Source organism: Podarcis gaigeae, assembly GCF_964106915.1.
Source record: "Podarcis gaigeae genome assembly, chromosome: 1".
Lineage (NCBI taxonomy): Eukaryota > Metazoa > Chordata > Lepidosauria > Squamata > Lacertidae > Podarcis > Podarcis gaigeae.
In genome coordinates this window covers 10,173,958-10,200,026 of record NC_139678.1, presented here as the reverse complement: position 1 = coordinate 10,200,026, position 26,069 = coordinate 10,173,958, and the positions used below count along the sequence as shown (strand labels likewise).

General features: G+C 45.5%; 2 protein-coding genes across 2 annotated transcripts in view; one reads left to right on the top strand and one right to left on the bottom strand.

The window, feature by feature from the left end:
• Positions 1 to 3,847: 3,847 nt before the first annotated feature.
• HIF1A (hypoxia inducible factor 1 subunit alpha) overlaps positions 3,848 to 26,069 on the bottom strand; it is a 641,105-nt gene continuing 618,883 nt past the window's right edge. Inside the window, exon 14 of the transcript XR_014562736.1 lies at positions 3,848 to 4,325. The gene's annotated coding sequence lies outside the window, so the exon portion shown is untranslated. The remainder of the gene's footprint in view (positions 4,326 to 26,069) is intronic.
• The window catches only part of KCNH5 (potassium voltage-gated channel subfamily H member 5), a 188,225-nt gene continuing 182,026 nt past the window's right edge, over positions 19,871 to 26,069 (top strand). Inside the window, exon 1 of the mRNA XM_083732341.1 lies at positions 19,871 to 20,619. Within this exon, the coding sequence (XP_083588467.1) occupies positions 20,547 to 20,619 (73 nt within the window). The 5' untranslated portion in view covers positions 19,871 to 20,546. The remainder of the gene's footprint in view (positions 20,620 to 26,069) is intronic.

Genomic DNA, 26,069 nt, shown 5'->3' with positions numbered 1-26,069 from the left:
CTTAGTTCCCTTCGCCTCTCTGCCCTGAGTTCTGCAGGAACTTAGTTCCCTCCGCCTCTCAGCCCTGAGCCTCTGCAGCTCAGGAGAGGCTGAAGGGCTACCGGACCCAGAGGCAACCTCACCTTCCCCTGACAGGGCTGGGAGAGGAGCACCTGCAGGCAATGGGTCCTCGATCACCTCTGGAGCCAGAGCGGATTCAGCTGGTGTCTGCTCCTGAGGATCCGGTACAGGTGAGGGCCCTCTAGGCTCAAGCCTCAGCCCCTGCTCAGCCAGCCCTGGAGGCGGGGACTCCTGTGCAGGCTGGGATTCCTCAGGTTCAGCCTCTGAATCAGATTCCCAGGCCATCACATTATGCAAAGAATCATGGACATAGAAAGACAACAGGACTGTACAAGGGTCCCTGATTATAAAATCATAGAAAGCAGGAGATATGTAGCTGCTCCAGCAGCATATCTCTATTTCCTCACATCCAGAAATGGAAGAAGGGCTTTTACTCTTTGCTAGAGTCTCAGCCTTGCCTTCACTGGTTCTGGAAGGCTCCTATAGAAGGGTCCCAGAGACTTTGCGCCTGCCCCTTAGGGGAAATAAGCCTCAAACATATATTTTTTAGATGTCCTTTTTATGTTGAGATTCGTAGAGACACCATTGATCCTTTGCTGAAGAGGCTCACCGATCTTTCAGACAAGTCTAAACTTAATTCTCTCCTCTTAGGCAAAGATCATAAGATGACCTGGCTGGTAGCCAGATTCTGCGCCCAGATTTGTAGGCACAAATTATCCCCTAGAATAAAATCGCTTACTAGGGAAATGCTGAAGTTGCCCTTTGGGGCACCTCAGGGTCAATTTTTATGATAGCCCAAATCTCAGTTGTATGGGTGTATGTATATATCTCAATTTTAACTCATGAGCTATTGCTGCAATCTGCTCTGATTGTATATTTTATCTTTATGAACGCTGTTTTTATTGTGTTATGTAATGTGAGCTGGTCTTTAACTGTAATAAATTATCAATCTACTGCACTGTGTGAGTGAATTTTGCTGGACTCCTTAGCAGGACTGAAACGACACATGCTTTTCTATATTTTTGCCTTGGGTTATTTCTGCAGAAGCAGTTTGGCAATTTGCAAACTCAAGTTTCATCTACTAGGCTGGTTGGGGCTAGGATATCTGAAGGACACACTTGCATCCATAATAGCTTCCCTTGGCTTTGCGATCTGCTTAAGACACCCTGATCACTGTCCCACCAGTGTGGGCTGTTGGATTGGAAGGCATTGGGGACAGGGGATTTTCAGTGGTGGCTCCACACCTTTGAAACTCCCTTCCGAGGGAAATATATATGGATGCATCTTTTCCATTCTTCAAGAAGTCCTTAAAGACATTTGCATTCCAGTTTGTGTTTGGTTAATGTAAAACATTTTATTGGTGCTGTTTATAGGTTAATGGGGTTGATGCTTACTTGTTGTTGTCAATTATAATGTAATTATGAAACAAATGATGTGTGTTTTACATTTTTGTAAATTACCTAGTGAGGACAGAGTGCCAAATATTTAAAATAAATCAACGCATAAGCTAGTGCTCCCATCTGTATGAATTTTCAGTGTGTGCTTTGTAATTTTTATTCAAGTGGATTAGGGGTTTATAATTAAAAATGTGAATTCATTTTAAAAGAAGAAGAAGTAAATGGAAAACGAAACAAATGAGCCTCATTTGCTTAGTTTGCTTTAGCTGGGAAAATGAATGGAAATCCAAAGAAATTGATTCTGAAAGAAAGTTCATTCATTTTTCATGCACTAGACTCTCTTTCGCTCTTTTCTATTAGAATGAAAAAATAAATGCATTCTGCAGCAGCCAGTACAGGTCACATAAAGGATACAAAGGTGTGGGCAGAGAGGGTTGTGGGGGAAGGTAAAGGTAAAGGTAAAGGTAAAGGTAAAGGGACCCCTGACCATTAGGTCCAGTCGTGACCAACTCTGGGGTTGCAGTGCTCATCTCACTTTATTGGCCGAGGGAGCCAGCGTACAGTTTCTGGGTCATGTGGCCAGCATGACTAAGCCACGTCTGGCGAACCAGAGCAGCGCACGGAAACGCCATTTACCTTCCCGCTGGAGTTGTACCTATTTATCTAATTGCACATTGACGTGCTTTCGAACTGCTAGGTTGGCAGGAGCTGGGACTGAACAACGGAAGCTCACCCCATTGTGGGGATTTGAACCGCTGACCTTCTGATCAGCAAGTCCTAGGCTCTGGGGTCCCTTTACCTTTACCTTTAATCTTCATACAGTGAAATTCTGCTGGTGAAAAAGCAGAACTCTACAGCTCCATCTGGTGTCATAGTGTTATAACACATATAAAGCGCTTTATCTTTACAAATGTAGCTGAGTCCTTACCTTACAGGGAAGTGCTTTGAGATGCTGTAAGTGCTATAGAGATATATTTTTTAATTATTATAATTATAGTTTGTTCGTTTCAGACCTAAGATAACGAGAGGAATATAATTTCCTTAAAAAGATGTTGAACCATCCCTCGCATCTCAAACAGCCATGTTTGCCCTGGACCAGTGTTACCAGTATAAATGGTTATGTTATTTAAGCACCCAGTGGAACAGCAAATTAGGGACACTTTCCGTGTTAATTAATTAGTCATGTCTGACACGGCTGCAGGTCTAAAGGAAGAAGCAGCAGCAACAGAATCATATATCAGGAGATCCTGTGTCCGCCTTGCATTTTAGCCATAGTGTGAAGCAATTAAAAAAACCACAGGGAAACGGTCACAGAGTGATGAATGGAAATTCAATATTCTGGAAACGTCAGGTGTTTGAGGTCTTTAGCATTGGCTCGGAAATTCACCTACAGCAAATGGGTCTTATTTTCCATGGCAGATGGTCATCTAATGTCAGGATTTGGGGAATCCTATGCCTCCTACAGTGGCAGCAAAGAAGCAGAGAGAGAAAAAAGAGTTCTTACCAATTAGTTTATTCAATAATCACAGCGAGAGACAAAGGAATGCAATCTCTCTCTAAATAATGGTGTTGCTCCAAGTAAAGTCCCACACCAAATGTCAGTGTGGTGTAGTGGTTAAGAGCAGTAGACTCGTAATCTGGTGAACCGGATTTGCGTCCCCACTCCTCCACATGCAGCTGCTGGGTGACCTTGGGCTAGTCACACTTCTCTCTCAGCCTCACTCACCTCACAAAGTGTTTGTTGTGGGGGAGGAAGGGAAAGGAGAATGTTAGTCACTTTGAGACTCCTTCGGGTAGTGATAAAGCGGGATATCAAATCCAAACTCCTCCACCGCCTCCTCTTCTTCTTGTTCTTGTTCTCTTCAAGGGTCATCTAGTCAAACCTCTGAAATGAAACCTACTGCAACATGATGCAACTTTGAGACTCCTTAGGGTAGTGATAAAGTGGGATATCAAATCCAGACTCCTCTTCTTCCTCCTCCTCTCCTATTCTACATCACCTTTGTGTCAGCTAATTTGAGCTTTCTGCCTCTGAGCTCTCTGTTCTGATACCCTCAATGCCCGCCTGGTCCTGGGAGAGGGGCGGGTCAGGAATGCTTTCCAAGGACACTGTGTCTGCCAGCTGTTTCTCCCCAAGTGCTTCTTCTTCCTGCTGTTTCTCTTCCAATATTTCCCAGCTTCTCCCTTCTGCAGCCTCTGAACTATGCCCTTCTGCAAACCACTGTTCTAAATCTATACCATGGGTGGGCAAACTAAGGCCTGGGGGTCAGATCTGGCTCCATCGTACCCATGGGACCGCCTCTCCTGGTATGCCCCGCGGAGGACATTAAGGTCCACAAATGACCTTTGCAGGTCACAAAGTGGTTAAATTGGTCTCAACTAGGGCCAGGACTGTTGAAATCAAGCCTTGTCAGAGGAATGTGCCACTCTCCAGGCACCTGGCTGATTTCCTTGTTGACCTCCCCGTCTGCGACTCCCGGCAGGATACAGGCAAGGTCTCTCTATCGGCGATCCTCCTCAACATGAGAAGAACACACCACTCCTCCCCTCTCCTCCCTGCTATCCCCAGGGAGGGGAAAGAGACAGACAGAAATATATTTACATGCCTTTATTTCTGTCTTTTGCAGCAGTACAGAGAAACATGTCTGCACTCTCTTAACACCATCAGCAGAGCGAGATTAGACTCCACCCATGTACTTCCAGTACAGGTCAGATGACACACTGAGCTAACATCCGGTGCTCAGTACAGTGAATGGACTGCCCCTTTCTTCCCATGGTAACAGTCACAAACATCAACATCCTGTTTGGCTTTCCAGCCAGCTGCAGCTGCTGCTCGCTGCTGCATTGCTCCTTTTTCGTAACAAGGACCTTTTCAGTACTGGCCGTGACTTGGTGGAATGCTCTGTCGCAAGAGACTAGGGCTCTGCAGGACGTGACATCTTTCCACAGGGCCTGCAAGACAGAGCTGTTCCGCCTGGCCTTTGCTTTGGACTCAGTCTGACCCTTATATTTCCCTCCCCTTATGGTCTTGATTTATCGGCTACTTTTAAAATGAGACTGCATTTTACATTGCATTTTAACCTGTATTTTAATTTTCTTTTCTCCCCCCCCCCATTATGTTTTTACTGTGATTTTATTGGTGTTAGCCACTCTGAGCCCGGGGAGTGCGGGGTATAAATAAAAGTAGTTATTATTATTATTATTATTATTATTATTATTAAATCCGGCCCGTGGACAGTCCGGGAATCAGCATGTTTTGACATGAGTAGAATGTTTCTTTTTATTTAAAATGCTTCCCTGGGTTATTTGTGGGGCATAGGAATTCGTTCACCCCCCAAAAAAAAAATAGTCTGCCCCCCCAAGGTCTGAGGGACAGTGGACTGGCCCCCTGCTGAAAAAGTTCGTGTTTCCGCTCCTCCACATGCAGCTGCCGGGTGACCTTGGGCCAGTCACACTTCTCTGAAGTCTCTCAGCCCCACTCACCTCACAGAGTGTTTGTTGTGGGGGAGGAAGGGAAAGGAGAATGTTAGCCGCTTTGAGACGCCTTCGGGCAGTGATAAAGCAGGATATCAAATCCAAACTCTTCTTCTTCTACTCCTCTTAAGCACCATCATTCTCCAGCTGATGATGTATGCTGAAGACATAAGAAGGGCCTGCTGGACTGGGGCAATGGCCAGTCTGGTCCAGTATCCTGTTCTAACAGTGGCTGCACAGATACCTGTGAGAAGCAGGATCAGAGCACGAGAGCATCCTCCTTTCCTGTGGTTTCTAGCCAGAGGCGTACCTAGGGGTTAGTGAAACTGGCCCCTGCTGGTGTGTGTTTATGTGTGCGCAGGTCCTTCTGCTTTACAGGTGGAACTGGGATGCTGCTGTGCAGGAGATCTGCTCCTGCCTCTTATTTATTTCACAGGTAACCAAGGTAACACAGGTAAGTCTCAGAACAACACCACAAGCGCTCTGGAATAAGTTGGCTCTGCATCAGTTCTTTCCGCCGAAGGAAGAACTAAGACCTTTGATGTGTTTAGCAAATTTAAATGAAAAGGTCCTTCCATAGGAGGAGGAAGTAAAGGACTTCTCGGTGCCTAAAGCCACTTTGCAGCTGCCCCTTCCCAGCGATGGTTCTCTGGTGCTACAGAAGGCAAGAAGAGCCGCATTTCAAATCCTGCGTGTGGCGAAGTTATGCAAATGGAGAGAGAGAGAGAGAGAGAGAGAGAGAGAGAGAGAGAGAGAGAGACTATGACCCATTTTAGTTTGGGTGGTATTTTGGGAATGGAGAACAGCAAGCACTACTTTCCTTTTCTTGCACTGGCTATGCTGCACTGCCCTTTTAACATGCCTTTTGGCGCTCATCTCTTCCCTTGATGTCCAAACTATATTTATAATTGAGATGGACCTTTGTTTTTAAATATATATTTCCCTAGGCTGAGACGGTTGAGGCTGGAATGTAGGGCAGCTCTAAGCATTCCTGACTGCATTTTGCCTCTTAGTGATGCATATCTGGTCATGTTTATAGAACTATGTGGGTAGCTCTTGCCTGGTGCCTGGGCAGGCAGCTCCGTATGTGCCTGTCACACCATGCCATCCCTACTCTCTCTCTCTCTCTCTCTCTCTCTCTCTCTCTCTCTCTCTCTCTCAGATAGATAGCAGCAAATGACCCAGGAGCCCAGGAATTTGCCTTCCACTGAGCCAGGCAATTGGTCCATTTGACTCATTGTTTTCTATACTGAATGGCAGTCATCCTCTGGGGTTTCGGGCACAGGAAATCCTCAATCCCATCTGCAGATGCTGGGAACTGAACCTGGGACTGTAGCCTTATGAGGCTTTGCCCTCAGGTGGGAAAAATATTGCACCTGGGAAAGGGAAAATGGGAGTCAACAGACACTCAAGGAATAGTTTCGGAGAAAAAGCTTTTATTTCTACCATCCATGAACTGGTAGAAGGAGCATGTGTGATAACTCACAAAAAGCATGCACGAGTTCACAGTCATATGCACAGAGCATATATACCCCTTCCAGTTCCCTCCCCTTTTCTCCTCCTTCTCCAGGAGTCCTGCCCATGAGTTCCTCTGAGCATGAACAGAAAGCTCCTGTCTTGGGACTCTTCCCAGGAAAGGGGGGGGGGTTGATAAGCCAAGGGGTTTCAGGGTGTTCAGATATGTTTCAATCTCTTGTTCTGGCATAGTTCCGGAAAGAAAGTTGCATAGGAGGTGAGGACAGGTGACTTAACCTCCTACAAGACCTTTTGCATGTAAAACTGGTGCATTTTTGCATGCAAAACATGTACATAGCTACAACATTTCCCTTAGAAAACCAACAGTAAGCTGTCAGTTCTCGTGGTTTTGAAGAGAGGGCTTAGGTAAACAGAGCTATAAGAAGAGATCTTTGGTCCATCTAGCTAGCTATCATTTAACCTGACCAGCCCAGATGTGCTCACCTCCTTGTATTTCCAAATCACTTCCCCACATTGAGGCATCTGATCAAGGTCTGTATTTTAAAATGAGCATATATATATATATATATATATATATATATATATATATATGCAGATGCTTGTGTGTTTTAATGCCAGGCAGAAGACCAGCTGTCTAAAAGACTGGCAGATGTTTATCTTCCTGTTCAAGGGCCCCACTGATTTATAGCAGGAGCCAAAATTCTCAAAGTTGTAAAAAGGAAATTACAGGCTGGGAGCAAAAGGTCACACTGACCATACAAATTACAGAATACAATCAAGCTGCAAAAGCACTCATTGTTTAACAAAATATAATACCATGTGTCTTCCATTAGAGACTTGAGCCACAGGTTAAACGGCAAGAGCTAATGGAAACAGCAGATGGCTAGGGAAAAGAGGCTTCTCTCTGAAGCTGCTTTGAAGCTTCAGAGAACTTAGAGAATTTAGCTTTTACTAAATTCCTTTTTACTTTGAAAAGGCCTTTCCTTTCCTTCTAAAAAGCTATATATGTTAATGTATGAAATATATTGGCTTAAATGTAATTATGCAAAGGATTTAGAAAGTAAGATATGTTAGATTCTTATGTTAGATTCTTATTTCATAGAATCATATAGTTGGAAGAGACCACAGGGGCCATCGAGCCCAGCCCCCTGCCAGGCAGGAAACACCATCAGAGCACTCCTGACATATGGTTGTCAGGCCTCTGCTTAAAGACCTCCAAAGAAGGAGATCTTTCATTGATGATGCGTGAGAATGTGAACCCAAGATCTCTGACATCTGTTTAAAATACAAATTTAAAACCATTAACCATCTGTTTTGGAGGGCAATAGGGCAAGGAGGGCAAGAGGTGAGCTGGTAATTAAGGTGCCTTGTTGAGGCAAATGTAAGATATATGACTATTTATTTGCCATTTATAGATAGAAGGAAATATAGCTCTTTGTCTCCCATAAAAGGTAATAGGAAATGGGTGTATCTTTTATTATTGGTTCTAGCAAACAGCCAATAGGAATTTCAACCAGGCTGATTGGACAGAGGCAGTCAAAGGAGGAGCAAGGGGGCTGGGCTGAGGAAATATAAGTGCTGACAATCAGGGCTGGAGTGGGCAGAGCTTTGGTAACCATATACCACTGTGTCTCTCATTTATTTGTCTGACAAATAAATTATTATTTTAATTTCTCTATTGCTGCGTTGAATATTTCATTCCAGCTAAGCGTTAACCACAAGCAGGGTGCTACAACATAGGACCAAGACCATCAGCATTTCCCATGGAAGAGTCTATAAACAATTTGTATAATTGGGAAACTGCTCCCGTTTGCTGCTTAATCAAGCTCTTTTTGCGTTATGTTGGCATGTATTCCTAACCAAATGGGATACATTCATATCAAATATAATGCCCCCTACAGTATTCTATCTCATGCCTAAATTGGTTTATCTTCTGCTTCAGATAAACACTGTTTTCTAGCTGCTGGTGTATCTTCTTGCTTCCCCACTGCCCAACCTATATATTTGTTTTCAAAGAGATGTTATAAAAACATCTCAAGTTCCTGCGGCTCTCTCCTTGCAAGGAAACCATGGAAGGCATGACACATCTCACCTCAGCTTTCTATTCTCGGGCATTGGCATTGCAAAATCTCTTGCTCAGCTCAAGGAAAACAGAGCGATTAAAAGCAGCCAAGGCATCGACAATTGATTCGGGAAATGTGATGCTCTCAGGCAAAACAGTTACAATACAGCAGAGTTGCATAAGATTTGTAAATGTCTTATTATCTGTGGGAGCTAAGAATGCTGATCGATGTAGATTTCTTAGCGCTTTGGGTGGAAATGTGCTCTCATAGAAAGACAGTACACACACACACACACACACACACACATATGTATATATATTCAAATTGTAAGTAGGATTATTGCATATTGAACACCGCTCCATCTAAAAATTTTAATGACTCACCTCAGGCAAAGGATAGAGATCTATTTGGGAGGATGCTGGTAGCTTCTACTGTTACATTGGCATGGAATTAAAAGAAAATGAACAAGCATTGAAAAACTAACTGTCCTTTTAAAAAGCACATGGTGTACTGGAACTGAACCAGATAATTGTAAATAATAATAATAATAATAATAATAATAATAATAATAATAATAATAAATTATTTATACCCTTCCCATCTGGCTGAGTTTCCACAGCCACTCTGGGCGGCTCCCAATCGAGTGTTAAAAACAATACAGCATTAAATATTAAAACCTTCCCTAAACAGGGCTGCCTTCAGATGTCTTTTAAAAATAATATAGCTGCTTATTTCCTTGAAATCTGATTGGAGGGCATTCCACAGGGTGGGTGCCACTACCGAGAAGGCCCTCTGTCTGGTTCCCTGTAACCTCACTTCTTGCAATGAGGGAACAGCCAGAAGGCCCTTGGCGCTGGACCTCAGTGTCCGGGCAGAATGATGGGGGTGGAGACGCTCCTTCAGGTATACAGGACCGAGGGCATTTAGGGCTTTAAATGTCAGCACCAACACTTTGAATTGTGCTTGGAAACGTACTGGGAGCCAATGCAAATCTCTCAGGACTGGTGTTATGTGGTCCCGGCGGCCACTCCCAATCACCAGTGCATTTGATCCAATGGTACATTTACATTTGCCAGCAAATCCTCTCTTTGCTGGTTTCAAGGTTCTGAAAATCGAGGTGCGCATTAGATTCGATGGTGCATTAGACTCCAGTAAATATGGTATTCAGAACTTTGCGGTTTGGGAAAAAAAAGATATTTTGGCTCAAGCATGAATTCATTAGATAGACCACTTACAATCTCTTGGCCTTAGTTCCCCATGCGTTAAATGGGATAATCATGTTAATGATAGCCTATTCCACTCTATTTCTGTGTGTGGAGGGCAGAAATGATTAATGAAACAATCACGGTAATGAACTTTATGTGGTAGAATACATATGGTAGTATTTTCCAGTACAGTGGTACTTCTGGTTGTGAACGGGATCTGCTCTGCAGGCCCGTTTGCAACATGAAAAGCCTGCAACCTGAAGCGCTGTATCTGCGCATGTCTGCGGAGCGATTTGGTGCTTGTGCACATGTGTGAGTGGTGAAACCCGGAAGTAACCCTTTCTACTACTTCCGGGTCGCATGGGACGCAACCTAAAAAAACGTGTTGTTGTTGTTGTTTAGTTGTTTAGTCGTGTCCGACTCTTCGTGACCCCATGGACCAGAGAACGCCAGGCACCTCTGTCCTCCACTGCCTTCCGTAACATGAAGCAAACGTAACATGAGGTATGACTGTACAGTGGTACCTTGGTATTCAAACAGCTTGCCTCCTGAACAAATCGCCTCCCGAATGCTGCAAACCCAGAAGTGAGTGTTCCAGTTTGTGGACATTTTTTGGAAGTCAAATGTCCAACGCAGCTTCTGCAGCTTCCAATTGAGTGCAGGCAGTGGCAGAGCGTCATGCTCCGGCACTATGGGGCGGAGAGCAGGTGGGGGCGGGGCTGGCACACATCCTGGGGGGGGGTGGCACCTAGAGCGGGCGGGGGGGTGCAGCTGCGATGGCACCCCACTCCTCTTCCTCCCCCACTGAGTGCAGGAAACTCCTGCAGCCAAGCGGAAGCTGCACCTTGGTTTTCAAACCATTTTGGGAGTTGAACGGATGCCCGGAACAGATTAAATTCAAGAACCAAAGTACCACTGTAATAGAAATACCTGCTGTAAGAAGCAATGGTGGTGAGCCACCGGGTTGGGTGGCTTCAGAAGAGGATTAGACCAATTCATGGAGGAGGAGATTATTATGGCTGTGTTCTCTTTCCACTGTTGGAAGCGGTACAGCTCTGAAAACCAGGTGCTGGGGTGTATGAGGAGCGCCATGTTTTGCTCACATCCTGCTTGTGGCCTTCCTATGGGAATCTGGTTGGCCTCTGCGAGAAATGTGTGGGATATTTAAAATGCAGTCAAACCAACAATCCATGTTTTGCTAGGCAGGCCCATGACGGGAGATGAAGCTCATGGAGTTTTCCTGTAAACTTCCTAGAGAGAACTCTGTGAGAGACACTCTCACTGTGCAGGAGAGTTTAGCTATATATTCTCCTACCTTCCCGGGCACTGCCTCTTTCCATCTCTTTTCTGCTCTGCCAGCAAGCTCAGGCACCATTTTAAGCTAGACTTAAGTATGTCTTTGTAACCAAATTACCATTTTAAGCCTGCCAGAACAAAGCCGCTGTATCTGTTCCTCTTCAACAAATATTCTGAGTGAGCAAATGCTATTTTTAGGTTGTGTGGTTGTTGTTTTAAGTAGGAGAAAAGGGGTAGATACCAGGAGAATCCAGTCTGCCTTAAAGCATCATGGATTACTTAAACCACAAGGCTAAAACTAGCCTATCTAAACTTCCCTTTAAGGACTTGCTCACAAATGTATTGACAGCTGCATGAATTATTATAGCTAGGAAAAGGGGCAAGTGGAACATAAAATGGAAGAATGGTATAAAGAAGTGTGGGATATAGCTATTGATTAAAAATTAACAAGTGTCATTAAGATAAGGCGGGGAATATGCAGGATAAATGCTTTTGAGGATATATGGAATATGCTTGTAGACTTTGCATTGTTACAATGGAAAGGGGTCAAACCACCGCAAGAGGTGTTGAAATTTTGGCAGGTTGGATAGTTACAATGGAATTGTCTCAGTGGTGGGGTGCACATTTTTATTCTTATTTATTCATGATTATTACTTTGTCAAAATAAAAAATAAAAAGCTACAAAGGGATGGATGCACTCTGCTGAACTCACAAATGTGAGGAAGGACAATCTCTAATAAATATATTCGCTACTAGGATCTAATCACATCCCAACACATACACCCCAACATTAAAACATTTAAAAACAAGACAAAGCAACCATTAAAAGAACTGGTTATTCAAGGGACATATCAAACAGCTGCATAGGAAAGAGGAGGGCAGCATCTCATCCCTGCACTCATAAGAACAAGTGTCTTCTGGATCAGGCCAATGATCCAGTATCCTGTTTTCGCAGCGGCCAACCGGATGCCTGTGGGAAACCTGCAAGTGGGACCTGAGTGCGAAAGACCTCTCCCCTCTTGTGGTTTCCAGAAAGTGGTATTCAGAAGCATTGCTGCCTCCACAGTTGGAGGCAGTGTGGGAATGTTGAGGGTGGCAGAAGAGGATATATTGATTATTAATATCCTTCCTAACTTGCATTAGCAAGTTTCTTCACTTAGCAGAGTGCATTCCCCTTCAGCAGAAAGCTGGTTGCAAACTTGTGAGAGTTTTTTAAGACAACAAGCAAGTCAATTTGGCTTGTCCAAACTGAAATGTGTTCTAATATTCTTGGAAAGACCCCATTTGAATCCCTCCTAAAAGAATAAAGACATCACAGTCTTATTCATAAGTAACAAAAAAGTAGTTTTAACACCACCACCAAATTTTATTTATACCCCGCCCTCCTTGGCCAGAGCAGGGCTCAGGGTGGCTAACACCAGTAAAATTACAATAGAAACATAATGGGGGGGGGCGGACAGACAAAAAACAAACAAACACCCCAATTTAAAATACAGGTTAAAATGCAATTTAAAAAGCAGCCTCATTTTAAAAGTAGCCCATAAATCAAAACCGTAAGGGGAGGGAAGACATAAGGGCCAGACTGAGTCCAAACCAAAGGCCAGGTGGAACAGCTCTGTCTTGCAGGCCCTGTGGAAAGACGTCAAGTCCTGCAGGGCCCTGGTTTCTTGTGACAGAGCGTTCCACCAAGTCGGAACCAGTACTGAAAAGGCCCTGGCCCTAGTTGAGACCAATCTAACCACCTTGCGACTTGGGACTGCCAAGGTGTTGTCATTTGTGGACCTTAAGGTCCTCCGCAGGGCATACCAGGAGAGGCGGTCAAGAATCCTAGAGTTGGAAGGTCAAAACCAGCACATTAAACCTGACCCTGTACTCCACTGGGAGCCAGTGCAGTTGGTAGAGCACTAGATGAATGTGATCCTGTGGCATGATCAGGCAGAGCACAGTGTGATCCCTGAAGGCAGGCTTAAGGCTACAAACATGTACAAACAGGTTTACCCCATATGGGAGATAACCTGGGGGACTGCTGGTTGGCAGCCAGCAGTCCAGTCCAGGTGAATCAGGAAGTTCGCAGGATGAACTGGAAGGTCGAAAAGGGAGAAAGGTAGCAGCATGACTTGGCCTTTTACCAAGTCTGGAAAGGTCACGCCCACCTACTAGTCACATGCAAGGAAGGATGCTCCAGGCCAGGAGGAACAGGAAGTGGACCAAACATTCCCTTGCATGGCCACTCTAGCAAAACAAGGAATGTGGTACTTGACTGCTCCCAGTGGATTACATCTCACAAGCAGAGCACAGTCTTTGTGGCTAGTAGCCACCGATAGCCCTCTCCTCACATCCATACCAACATCTGCAACATTTCAGAGGTTCCTCCTGGGAGCTGGCTTCTTTTCCAAACTCACCAGCCCAATTAAAGCTGCTGAAACCAGCTGGGAAGTCTCACCACTCAACCGCTCAGAGTTGGATGTGCAAAGCAGAGCAGATGGGGGAGAAGAACTGCGCCATTTTGAGGGTGAGGAGAAAAATGAAGCTGTGAAGCAGAGGCAGAGTTAGGGGCTTTGCTCCAAAAAGAAAATTAATGAGCCAAGGATTTGTTTAACGTTTCAGGGATGGTGAGCTAGAGGGGAGAAATGCAACATGGAAAATATAAGAGAACTTCCTGCCTAAGTAATTTGTTTTGGGTTGGTAACATCTGCCTGGGTGAATCCTAGAATAACAGAATTGTTTAGCTGGAAGGGACCCAAGGGTCATCCAGTCCAACCCCCTGCAAAACATGGTGGACAGGAAGTGTGGATCAGTGGGGAGAGCACACGCTTGGAGCACAGAATGTAGAGCATGGTATGCTTCATCTCAGGGTTGTGGGTTGACCAGATCACTTGATGCAATAAGCTGGAAGAGACCTGTTCTGTTCCAAGAGCACTAAGAGACATTTTGCAAAGCTTGAGAGAATGTCTAAGCTGAGCCAAGAGGATTTCACCCATCTCTAGCTGTCAGTACAGCTAGTCTCTCTGCTGATTTCTCTTCCTTCACTTTTGGGCATCTGGGAGAGGCTAGGAGGTGGACAGATCTGGAGCCTCTAGCTACTGACCTTAATGCACAGGAAATGCCTAGAAAGCAGCTTCAGTATACAGGTGCAACAAGCAGGGGCTAAAACAACAAGAAATGCAACCAAGGCCTGCTGGTGTGGGCTTTTCCTAGTGCAATAACCATTGACCTGGTTTCTAGAACGCCTTGGGTGCAGAGGCTTCGTTTCCCCAGCTTGCAGAGCAGAAGCCAGGCTCATGATCTTGCCAAGCGGGGGAGGCTGCAATGGTTCGAGAATGCTGAGAAAGCCTGCGTAGCAATTAATGTCCAGCCTGACTCATGGATTCCATAGGGGCTCTCGCTCTGAAAAGGGAAGATGCAGCAGATCTGTTCCCAGAAATAAAACGCTTCAATCTGCAGAGGCGATTGAGCGTCCTGCCCCAGCTGTACTGCCGCCTGTCTCTTTCTGTAGCCATCTGTAGCCTGTCTTGTTTCCCCAGATTGTCCTTTATATAGAACACGGAAGGCTGCCTTCTAGTGTCAAACCATGAGTCTAGCTAGCTCAGTATTGTCTGCAATGGTCTCTCCTAGCCCTCCCTGGAGATGTTGGGGATTAAACAGAGGACCTCTGCATGTGAATCAGGTGCTCTAACCACTAAGCTATGGCCCTTCCCTTCACCTAGAGGTCCATTGCCAAGTCATATCCCAAAAGCTCATGTGCCAGGATCTCCTTGTGAACACTCCACACACCCTTTGTGCATTCAGAGCTTGTCCAGGCATGCCTTTTAGCTTCAGGTAATACTGATAAACCTAGACAGCATCTTAAAAAGCAGAGACATCACCTTGCCAACAAAGGCCCATATAGTTAAAGCTATGGTTTTCCCAGTAGTGATGTATGGAAGTGAGAGCTGGACCACAGAGAAGGCTGATCGCTGAAGAATTGATGGTTTTGAATTCTGGTGCTGGAGGGGACTCTTGAGAGTCCCATGGATGGCAAGAAGATCAAACCTCCCCATTCTGAAGGAATGAGTGCTCACTGGAAGGACAGATCGTGAAGCTGAGGCTCCAATACTTTGGCCACCTCATGAGAAGAGAAGACTCATTGGAAAAGACCCTGATGTTGGGAAAGATGGAGGGCACAAGGAGAAGGGGACAACAAAGGACGAGATGGTTGGACAGTGTTCTTGAAGCTACCAGCATGAGTTTGACCAAACTGCGGGAGGCAGTGGAAGACAGGAGTGCCTGGCGTGCTCTGGTCCATGGGGTCAGGAAGAGTCGGACACGACTAAACGACTAAACAACAGCAAATACTGACTACTGACAGATAGAGTCTTGTCTCTATTTTTCCTCTGTGTTGTATTCGGGCACAATGAACCCATTATACAGATTTCTCCTTCCCCTCTAATCGAGACCTTGCTGCAGACCTGTGTTAGAAGATGTTCCAGGAAGCTGTAAGTTTGTCAATAGTTACCAACACCTCTATGAAGCCTGAGGCCAATGCTCAAGGTTTAACAAGCGACACATTTAGACCCTTCCAACCTTTCTTTCAGCTAAAGGCAATCTGCTTTCCATCCTTCAGTTTGTGGTTCGAGGACCCGACCCCCGCAATGTGGAAAGAATACACACGGACACGTGATATAAGGTTAATGGGCAAGGAAAGGCCACAACTTTATTGATTACAGCAGTGAAAAGGTATTGGCTTAGGCATTGGATTTGAGCAAGTGGGTTTATTCACCAGTAGGTGGAGCCAGTTGATGCCGATCCAACTATAGGCTCACCCCTAATGTCACCGAGGGTCGTGCCATGGCCTCCCGCCAAGCAGGCATCGGACAGAATACACGACCGCCAGATTCCTTTAACGGAATACCCCTAAAAATTGAAGGCATAGGCGATGGCCACACCTAGCTCTTTGACACAGCACAACACATTATTCCAATGCCTAACCTACCCACCAATACCACAAAAAGTTGTGACGATTGCTACGAGGTAGGCGAAAAAACCAAAAAGGCCTAATGCCAAATGGAAAAACTCCTACCAGGCCCCCTAGACAACCAGGGCGACCAACCTAAGGTCCATAGCAAGGCCAGTGACCAAGCCCTAACTAAAAGGGAGTGGAGGGTGGGTGACTCGTGGTGAGAGGACGAAGAATGAGGCCGGGCGAAGGCTGCCGCCGCAGCAAAAGGCTGCTGAACACGCCCCCCTCAGGCACCTGGTTGGATGCCTGCTGAGGGGCGTGGGCGCCAGCCAGCCAGGTGAGGTGAAGGCAGGGGGCTAACGCCCCCTGCTAGGGGCGGAGCTCGGGCTCCTGCCCACAACCACTCCCCTCTCTTGCAGGGAGGAGAGTCTCTACCTGTTTCCCTGCTGCAGGCATGTGTTAGCAGCCTTTCCAGGGAACTGCATAGAACACCATAACTAATTTATATTAGTTATCAACACTTTTATGAAGCCTGATTCCAACAATTAGGGCTTAACAGACAGCACAGTCCCAAAGGATCTTTCATCTCCCCGTATTCTTTCACCTTCCAACATCCTTACCTAAAACTGCTTAGAGGTATTCTTACGACCAAGCAGCATATATAGTTTGTTTCATAAAAGAAATGAAAAAGCCTTGTCAAAATATCTAGTCCAGGTTCAACAATTTCCAGAAGTTTAGGGGAAAGAAACACAGAAAAACATTTCCCAGGTGTGGCTGAATTTAATTTCCTGATCGGGGAATTAGATTTCAAACTTCCTTTCTATTAAATTAGCACATTCCGATGCTGGATGGTTTTCAATATTTTCTCTCTATCAGCTTTAACTTCTTTTCACCTTGATTGCCTCCACGTCTAGCTTTGCATTAACTTACCTTGATTCTTTGTGCATATTGATGTGCACTTTCAGAAGGTAAACGCTTGCTTAAAATGAGCCGGTTCAATCGAGATCAATACTTGGTGTCAACTAACAGCCAAGAGGGAGCTCCAGAATGACTGAAGTGGCCAAAAACGTGAAGGAGGTGCGGGGGAAGAAAAGGGAACTGTCATTGATTTCCTTGCAAAAAGATTCCAACAGGGAGCCAGTTTTCATTTGGACGGAGGGGAATTTGGAAACTGAGAACCATATCTGTTTTCAGATTACCTGGCTGGGTAATATGCAAGGTAGTCTTGAGCAAGAATTAGCAAGTAGGTAGAACAGATTCATCCCCTCCTACAGCACTTTGCATCTCCCTGCTTTTTGGGGAGCAGCTTTGGCGAGATCTGAACAGAAACTAGCAGGAGGACATTATTATGCACACAGAAGAAGGCTTCTCTGGACAAATCCATAGCTAGATGAGGAAACATGCATACATAGAGTGCTATGCCCATGGTCCATGTCCTCATCCCAGATGCTGGGAATGCATGTTTGGAATTTTCTTTTTAAAAAGCCATTTGGCAGGGGGAGCAGAGGGGCTGGAGTCTTATCCCCCTCTCCAAAATCTGATCTGCGTTACTCCAGGTTGCTTTGAAAGAGCTCCATAGACACACAGCTGGGTGCAGATGTCTTCTATCAAATTTCATTTCATTTTCCTTTCCTTCTTCCTCCCTTCCTCCTTCATATCATCGATGGGGAATAACTCCGATAAGGATACACAATCTTTCTTTAGAAAGAAAAAGGAGGGGGGGGGGAGATCTGCCAGCTATACATTGGTCAGAAGTGCCAAATAAGGATGGGAAAGAGAGCCTGTTAAAAAGGAGTGGCACCAAAACACCACCGTGACGCATCGGCTCCCTCCAAATGGCCGCAGAAGAAATGCTAAGAATATAAACTGAATGGCATTCAGTTAAATGTGTCATGAACCAACCCAAGTGCCTCATACTGAGGCAGAAAGGGAAGGCTGAAAAATGCTTTTTGGTAAATACTAATAAAATAAGCAGCAAGGGTGGTTTGGTACTTCTTACGTCCTGAAAGGGATCCTTGGCAAATAGGAATTATATCTAGGACGAAGGTGTCTTATTTACTACTGTCTTTTGCCCAGACTAGACATGCACCAACCTAACAGATAACATACCAAGAGAATATAATTTAAAACTAGGAAATAGGTGAGGGGTCTATGATTTAGTGCTTCCTGGACACCCATTCTGGCAGATCTTGAATGGGAAAGGAGGAATTAGTTTTCCTCTGTTGTGTCTTTCACTCCCTTTGCAATCCAGTGATGACTCCCATGCTTGAAGTCTAGACTTTGCAGTGGTCTCATTTCTCCAGTTAACAAAATCTCAGAGCTGGGACGGTCTTTGGAGGTCCACTAGTCCAACCCTTTGCTCTGTTCAGGGTATAACTAGTGCAACTTCACTGCCAGGTGGTTGCACAACCTCTTTCTAAATATCTTGAGCAGAAAAGGCTCGGGAAAAGCATCCCAGTGCCCTGGAGGCTGAGGTTGGACGGTTGGGCATAATCGGTTGCTCTGGAATGCCTGTTTGAAGGACTCAAAGTTTCAAAGCTGGAGAAGGAAGAGAAACAAGGACCCTTTGTGTGGGGGGATCAAGGAGCAGGTGAGGGCAAGGAGAAATTCACCTTAGTCTCAGGTTAGAGCCCCACATTGGGCAAAAAGATTTCTGCATTGCAGGGCGTTGGACTAGATGACCCTTGTGGTCCCTTCCCACTCTGCAGCTCGATGTTTCTGTGATTCTATGCAGTAATACTGCAGTCGCTTGTACAGTTACTTAGGAATAGGTCCCAAGGCATTCTTCCATGTAAGAATGGTTAGGAACAGGCTGCATGGCTGTAACCCTGTGTCCATTTACTCATGAGCAAGCTCCACTAAAACCAGTGGACAAGGAGCAAATAAATAAATAAATTGTGTAGATTGTGCTGAAAGGCTTTAGGGTCCCCACAGGAACCGCTTGTTCCTCTTGACACTTCTCAATATTCCTATATTGGGTTGGTTATTTCTAATTCACCCGAGAACCAAAAGAAACGACTTGCTGGGTCAGGCCCGGGAGCTGTCCAGTCCAGCCTCCTCTTTTCCAGCAGAGACCAGGAAAGATGCCTCAGGGATGCCCCCAAGCAGAGCTTGAGAGCAGCAGCCCCCCCACCTCCTTGCTTGCGTCTCCAGCGGCTGATATTCAGAGTCCAGCTGCCCATTCCATTGAGCTATCATGGGCGACGACCAAGCGGTCAGTAGAGAAGACATTTCCAGATAGAAGCCCACCCACCTTCTCCTTTGCGAGGCAGGTGCAAGAGCCCGCAAGCCCTTTCAACATTTCAACGCCCCCCCCCCCGGCCCCGCAGCTCTTCTGAAGCAGAAAATAAAGTTGCATCTCCCTCCCCACCCATCCTCCTCTCCGGCTAACCTCTCCTCCGTGCCAAACCAATGACTGGAATCATCCCCTAGCCTCTCGCCTCCCCACCCGCGCTCCTTTCTTGCCTTGGCAATCCCCCCAACTCTCCCTCAGCCTCCTCCTCCTCCCCTGGCGGAAGGGCAGCTGGGGCGCCCGCCTCGGAGCATCTCGGGCGAAGAACTTTCAGCCCTGGCGACTGACTGTAGGAAGGAAGCAGAGACAGACAGAGAGAGAGACAGAGAATGGGATTCCGGATCAGGCTAGCAACTCAGCCCCGCCTCCTGACGAGCCTCTGATTTCAGGGAAAGCATCCCATAGCCACTCCGGCCATTGGACTCTTTCTTCTCCCCCGGCTCTCTCCTCCCCCCACCATCTCTAGCGTGGGTTTGATGCTCCATCCTGGGATCTGCCCAAGTTGCGCTGCCTTCCCCGCCAGCCTCCAGCAGGTGTGCAGCCGCCTCAGCTCAGCCCCTCGCGCCGCCCGCCCTCCTCCTCTGCTCGCCTTGCCTGGCGCGTGTGGGTGCAGCCGCAGGTTCCAGAGGGCACCTGGGCTGGGAGAGGAGAGAGGGTGGGGTGGCGGCGGCGACCTCGGGTGGCGCTCGGTGGATTTCCTGCCCTCCGCAGTCTAGGCGCTCCGGGAGAGAGAGCTGTCCAGGGTGCTGAACGCTCCAACTTGGCGACGCGCTTTGGGATTAAAGCCGCTTCTCTGGAGCTCTTGGGATGCGAGTGCTTGGTTGGCGAGGCAGGAATCGTCTCTCTTCTTCGTCTTCTTTTTAAGGAAAAAGAGTACAGAAGAGTTTGGTGGCTTTTTTATATATATAAAAAAGCAGAGCCTCTCCGCATCTGTTGGAGTCCCCGTTTCCCCGACGCGCCCCTGTTGCGCCCAGGAACGCAAGAAGTGGCCAGATCCGCTGGTTGGGCTGGGTTGACTCTTCGCTGTCCAGCCGCAGGCAGCCCGGTGGGCTTCGGAAGGGCGTGTGGTCATGCTGTCTGCCCGTTGGGGTAGCAGCAGCAGCAGCAGCAACAGCCAGGCACACGCGCAGGCGCAATCCCCTCGGAGGCTGCAGTTCCCGAGCTGTGAGCGCGGCGTTGCCACAGTCTGGGCTTCACCAGCCGCTGGAGCGCTACTACCATGAACTGCCTCGTCCACCTTCCCACAGCTACTCTACGGCACTGGGTGCAAGAGACCTGCCGAGACCCTCCCAGCCGCCCCCGCTGCGACCCCTTGGCTCCAGAGCCCGGCTCTGCAGTCGCAGGATGCCGGGGGGAAAAAGAGGGCTGGTGGCACCACAGAACACGTTTTTGGAGAACATCGTCAGGCGCTCAAGTGGTAAGCGAGGCCCCTCTTCCTCTTCTTCTTCTTCCTCCTCCTCCTCTTGACTAGGCAATGGAGCGGGAGAGCGGGAAGAAAGGGTTAAACTGCTCCCGAAGTTCGTAAAAGCGCCCTCACATTCCCGGACTTAAGTAAAACGTCTTAAAAGCTGAGGAGTGGTAGTTTCCACAGGGCTAGTTTCTAACCAGAACTTTTATAGGCATATTTAAAGGTGCAATAATTAATTTATTAATTCATCAATAAATTAATTTGTTCGACTCCTCAGCTGCATCATTCCTGTCATTCCTGTCCTTTCAGCACCTTAACGTACCTGGTGATTTTTAGAGTTCAAGGTGCTGCTCTCAGGGAGCTTGCAATCTAAATTTGACTGCGAGGAAAGGTGGACTAGATGGTAGGGCAAGATTGGTGGCACCAGGGAAAGAGTTAAAGCAGAGGTGACAGTGGGAGAGACGGAACAGATACAGCTGTTCCTTGTTGTATGCCCTGAGACTCTTGAAAAAGTATGGGCATAGTGTCGGTGTGTGTGTGTGTGTGTGTGTCTTCCGTCATTGGAATTTCCTCTTTTTGACTGAAGAAATTGAAGTGGGTGGCTGCATTGTGGCGAGAAGGAAGATTTAATTGCCTTGGGTAAAAAACAACAACAACCATCTCTCCATCGATAGAAGCCAGAGGCCCAGAGAAGCCTCAGGGCGATTCTGTGGTTTGGAACAGAAACCGCCAAACAGGTTCAAGGATCAGGGGATATTAAATCCTCATTTCCGCCCGCAGTTTACTTTCACTTCTCTCCTGGCCATTCCTGAAAATTCCAGCCCCTCTAGGAATGTAGTTTGGAGTTGAAGTTTGCCTATGTGGTGAGACGGATTATTTCATAAAGTGCCTAGGAGTGTCCACGAGTAAGCATAACAAAAAAAATTAAAAAGCACACACTTTGCTGGCCAGAGGAAAATACGCTCAGTGTAAAATCTACAGAAAGAACTCACACTCAGCAGCACTTGATGTTAGCAAACCATTTACACTAAGTTTGCATGGTGCATTACCGTGTGTGTGTGTGTGTGTGTGTGTGTGTGTGTGTGTCTGTGCATAAATGCAGAATAAGGTATGATAAGCAAGATGTACTCTGAATTTTTCTTAATAATGCTGCCTTTAGATGATTTCTGCTAGTAAACATTTGACATGACTTTAGGAACTTCATGTATGTGGTCAGTCTGAATGCTATCACACCATAGTGATTTTTATTTTATTTCTAAGCACAAACTTCTTAATTTTATCTCAGCACTTTTGGAATTAGTACCCATATCACCTGTGCAATAATTTATGGAACAACCCTCTTTAACCTGAACTTATTGGCTAAGTTATCATGTTTGTATATCTTTCCTTTCACCCGAAGAGCTTTGGGCAGCAAAGATGGGGTTGTCCCACTTATTATGACTTTGACGGACAGGGTTGGTTTAGAGGAATGTGTCTCCTAGCTCAAAGCCATCCAGTGAATTCCCTTGCCGAGGCTGTGGTTCTATATCCACTTACCTTGGAGTAAGCGCTATTGAACTCTACAGGACTTACTTCTGAATTGTCATGTATGGAATTGCCCTTCAGTGGGGATCTGAAAACCAGCTTACTTGACTACATACCTACTAATACACACCAGCGGCTCATACTCTTTCTACATCTCTTTTCATCAATATAGGCCTTTTAAAAATACTGTCATTTAAATGTATCATTGTGTTCTGTAGGGTGTGGTGTGGTGTGTGTGTGTGTGTGTGTGTGTGTGTGTGTGTGTGTGTGTGTAGAATCATAAAATTGTAGAGATGGAAGGGACCCTGACGGTTATCTAGTCCAACCCGTTGCAATGCAGGAGTCTCAACTGAAGCATCCCTGACATCTCCTAATGTTTTTATGCCTTTAGACCAAGGTGTATGTTCAAAGCGCTTTGCCGAAGAGGTTATAAGGAGTTCTGCTCACCCTGTAATTCCTCTGCTTTGGATTCCTTTTAACAATAATGTTGCTTGTTTCTCCCTACCTGTTTCAGAAGTGTCTGAAAATATTCCACGCTGTCCCATTAATGTAAATATGTAAAAGAATGCAGATAATCCTTCAAACTGAACTAAGCAAAAGAGATGACTAGGAGAAACATTTCTTATATAGGTTTTTATTAAGGGATGGCCACCATATTTTTTATATATATATATATATATTTTATATATATATATATATATTCTCCTTCCAGCCTTCCTGGACTATGAATTCAAACTTAAATGCAATTCTAAAATTTATTCGTTTGCAGAATTTCTAGGCTGCCTTTCTGTTATTCAGCATTCAAGGCCATTTGGAAACGATCTAGTACAAAGCAACAGCACATTCTATAATGAGACATTGTTTTATAAAACTTGGTTTTGTTTTTTGTTTTAAAAAATAGTTGTTAGCCAAATCCAGGAAGGTTAGATTGAGTGTTGGATTACCCAGCAGGCAGATTAAGGACATGTTTAGGGCACTAACGAATCAGGGGCGCGCACACACAAACACACACACACACACACACACAAAGGAAGGAAGGAAGGAAGGAAGGAAGGAAGGAAGGAAGGAAGGAAGGAGGAAAAAAGAAGAAGAAATGCGGAAATGTAGAAAGAATTTTACATTTGAGGTTTCAAAAAAAGCACTGAAGTAGTTCATCATGGGAAAAATCTGAACTTTGTTAGAGTTCTACTCCACACTCTTCCCCCATTTTTCTGGTCTCTTTTTTATTACTTATTCCCACCTAAACGAGGGGGTGTCCTACTAACATAGGTAAAGCATCAAAATCAGACCCTGTCATGCATTGCACATGACATACATGCACGCACATTTTGGCAGACATGTAACTTTTGTGCCATTTTGAAAATGAAATGTTATTTCCTGTTTTGGTATTGTTTTTATTTTGAATTACATATGTGGGGCACTACAATCTTTTCAGTGCTTATGATCTCTAGAGGTCTTCCTCTGCCCCTGGATTGATCTATCCATGGCTAGTGGTCATGACAAGTGAGACCTGCAACAAAATGTTGCAGTGTGGAGTGCTTCTGTTGAAAGTTATGGCCACTTTACCCCACCCCTATTTCCCCTCCCCTGGACAATGAGTATTACGTGGCCTTTGAGAATGTTAGGTCTTTGTTGAGTTGTTTGGGGCTCTTTCCCTTAGGGTTTTGAACCCCACTGATTCCCGATCTTGCAAGGCCTCATCCTGCCCAGTCCTGCAAGACTCTTACGCTTCCCCCTTAAAAATAATGAAGTTGCATGATGAAACAGAGGCTTGCATTCAGTGTTAATCCTGCTCAGAGTAGACCCATTGAAATTGATGGGCTAATGATTAACTTCACACCCCATTAATTTCAATGGGTCCACTCTCAGTAGGATTCAACCCACAGAAAAGAATTCATAGCAAACTAAAAATGCACACTCCTTGTCAACCACGTTAAATGTTGTGTACGGTAGCAAATTGGTACGATCGCTTTTTATTCTTGTTTTATGTCCACCAGAAGCAAATCTGAAACGTTCATGCCAGCAGCACAATTCGGTTGTAGATTGCATTAAGCAGAGATTGTAAGAAGCTGTGTACTTCAGAGGAGATGCTCTCCACTCCCCGCCCCGTGAATAAAAAAAGTTACCAAGCTGCAAATATGGAAATGCTTTCAAGCTCTTAATTCCATTTATATTTTCAATTACTTGGAGGCTCTTCATGTACACAGCCAGCTTATGATGACTGTCGTTACTTTTAATAATCTTCTTGATATACCACCGAGTGTAAGAAGAGGAACATGGCTGGATCGAGAACAGCTCCCAGTTTCTCTATAGGTGCAAAATGTTGTCTTTCTAAGCACAACAGGACTCCGGGGCTTATCCCGAGATAGGAGCTTTGGAAGTCACCTTATAATGAGTCAGACCTATTGGTCCATGTAGTTCAGTATTGTCTATGCTGACTCGTTGCAGATCTCCAGACTGGGGTCTCTCCCACTCCCAACCAGAAGAGAGCATGAACTGACCCTGGCACATCAGCTTGCAATGCAGTTTCTCCACTACTGATCTATGATACTTCCCTGACCAGTATATTAAAATAAAGCTTGCATAATTTGCAGACTGGGTGGTTAATGGTCTTAACAGGTGGGGAGCAGTTCTCTTGAAGGAAAACCTTGCCCTGTATGTGCCTATCTAACTGGTTTGATCTGTGGAACTTGGACTTTGACAAGTGCCTTATCATATTCAACCCACATTTTAAAGGAGCCATGCTCAGTCGGTAGAGCATGAGACTCTTAATCTCACGGTCATGCGTTCGAGCCCCATGGTGGGCAAAAAAGATTCCTGCATTGCAGGGGGCGGTGTGCACTAGATAACTGTTGTGGTCCTTTCCAATTCTAGTGATTCTTTGATTACAGTGTTCCTTGGGTTACATACCCTTCAGGTTACATACTCTTCAGGTTACAGACTCCGCTAACCCAGAAATAGTGCTTCAGGTTAAGAACTTTGCTTCAGGATGAGAACAGAAATCGGGCTCTGTCAGCGCGGCAGCAGCAGGAGGCCCCATTAGCTAAAGTGATGCTTCAGGTTAAGAACAGTTTCAGATTAAGAACGGACCTCCAGGACGAATTAATTTCTTAACCCGAGGTACCACTGTATTATTTTTTAAAAAACAACACGTAGCTGCTCTTATGCTTTCGAACTCCCTGCCTATAGCTCTAAGCACCTTTGCTATATTAACCTAGACTCCTGATGATTATTTTTTTTCCCCCATTTCAGCAAACCTACCCAGAGATATAATTTAGTTGCTTATATTTGTTTGAAAACTTTTGGCTGGTTTTATTGATAATTTTACTCTAGCTGCATTTTATTGATAATTTTATCAAGCACACAGCTTGGAGAGGCCTTTTAAATATATAGAAAGCCATCGAGCATCCCTCTCCCCCACCCCAGATGTGAATAAATTAGCACAAATACACCCAAAAGCCATTCTGCAATAATCACAGTTCCAGCTGCTTCAGTCGTATCGATCTCCATAACAGATAGATATCTTTGCATTGTGTTGGTTCTTGCAAATTTGTCCTGGGTGCTTTAGCTGAGATTCCTGCTCCCTTCCTACTCGACAATTCTATGTGATTCTATGAAATGATACCTGGTCATATTTGGGATGGAATGCACACAGAGAGACAGAAAAAAACAAAAAAAATATGTTAATTGAATATATATATATATATATATATATATATATGCTTTCGTATATATATATAGGTAAAGGGACCCCTGACCATTAGGTCCAGTTGTGGCCGACTCTGGGGTTGCGGCGCTCATCTCGCTTTACTGGCCAAGGGAGCCAGCGTACAGCTTCCGGGTCATGTGGCCAGCATGACTAAGCCACTTTTGGCAAACCAGAGCAGCGCACGGAAACACCGTTTACCTTCCCGCCGGAGCGGTACCTATTTATT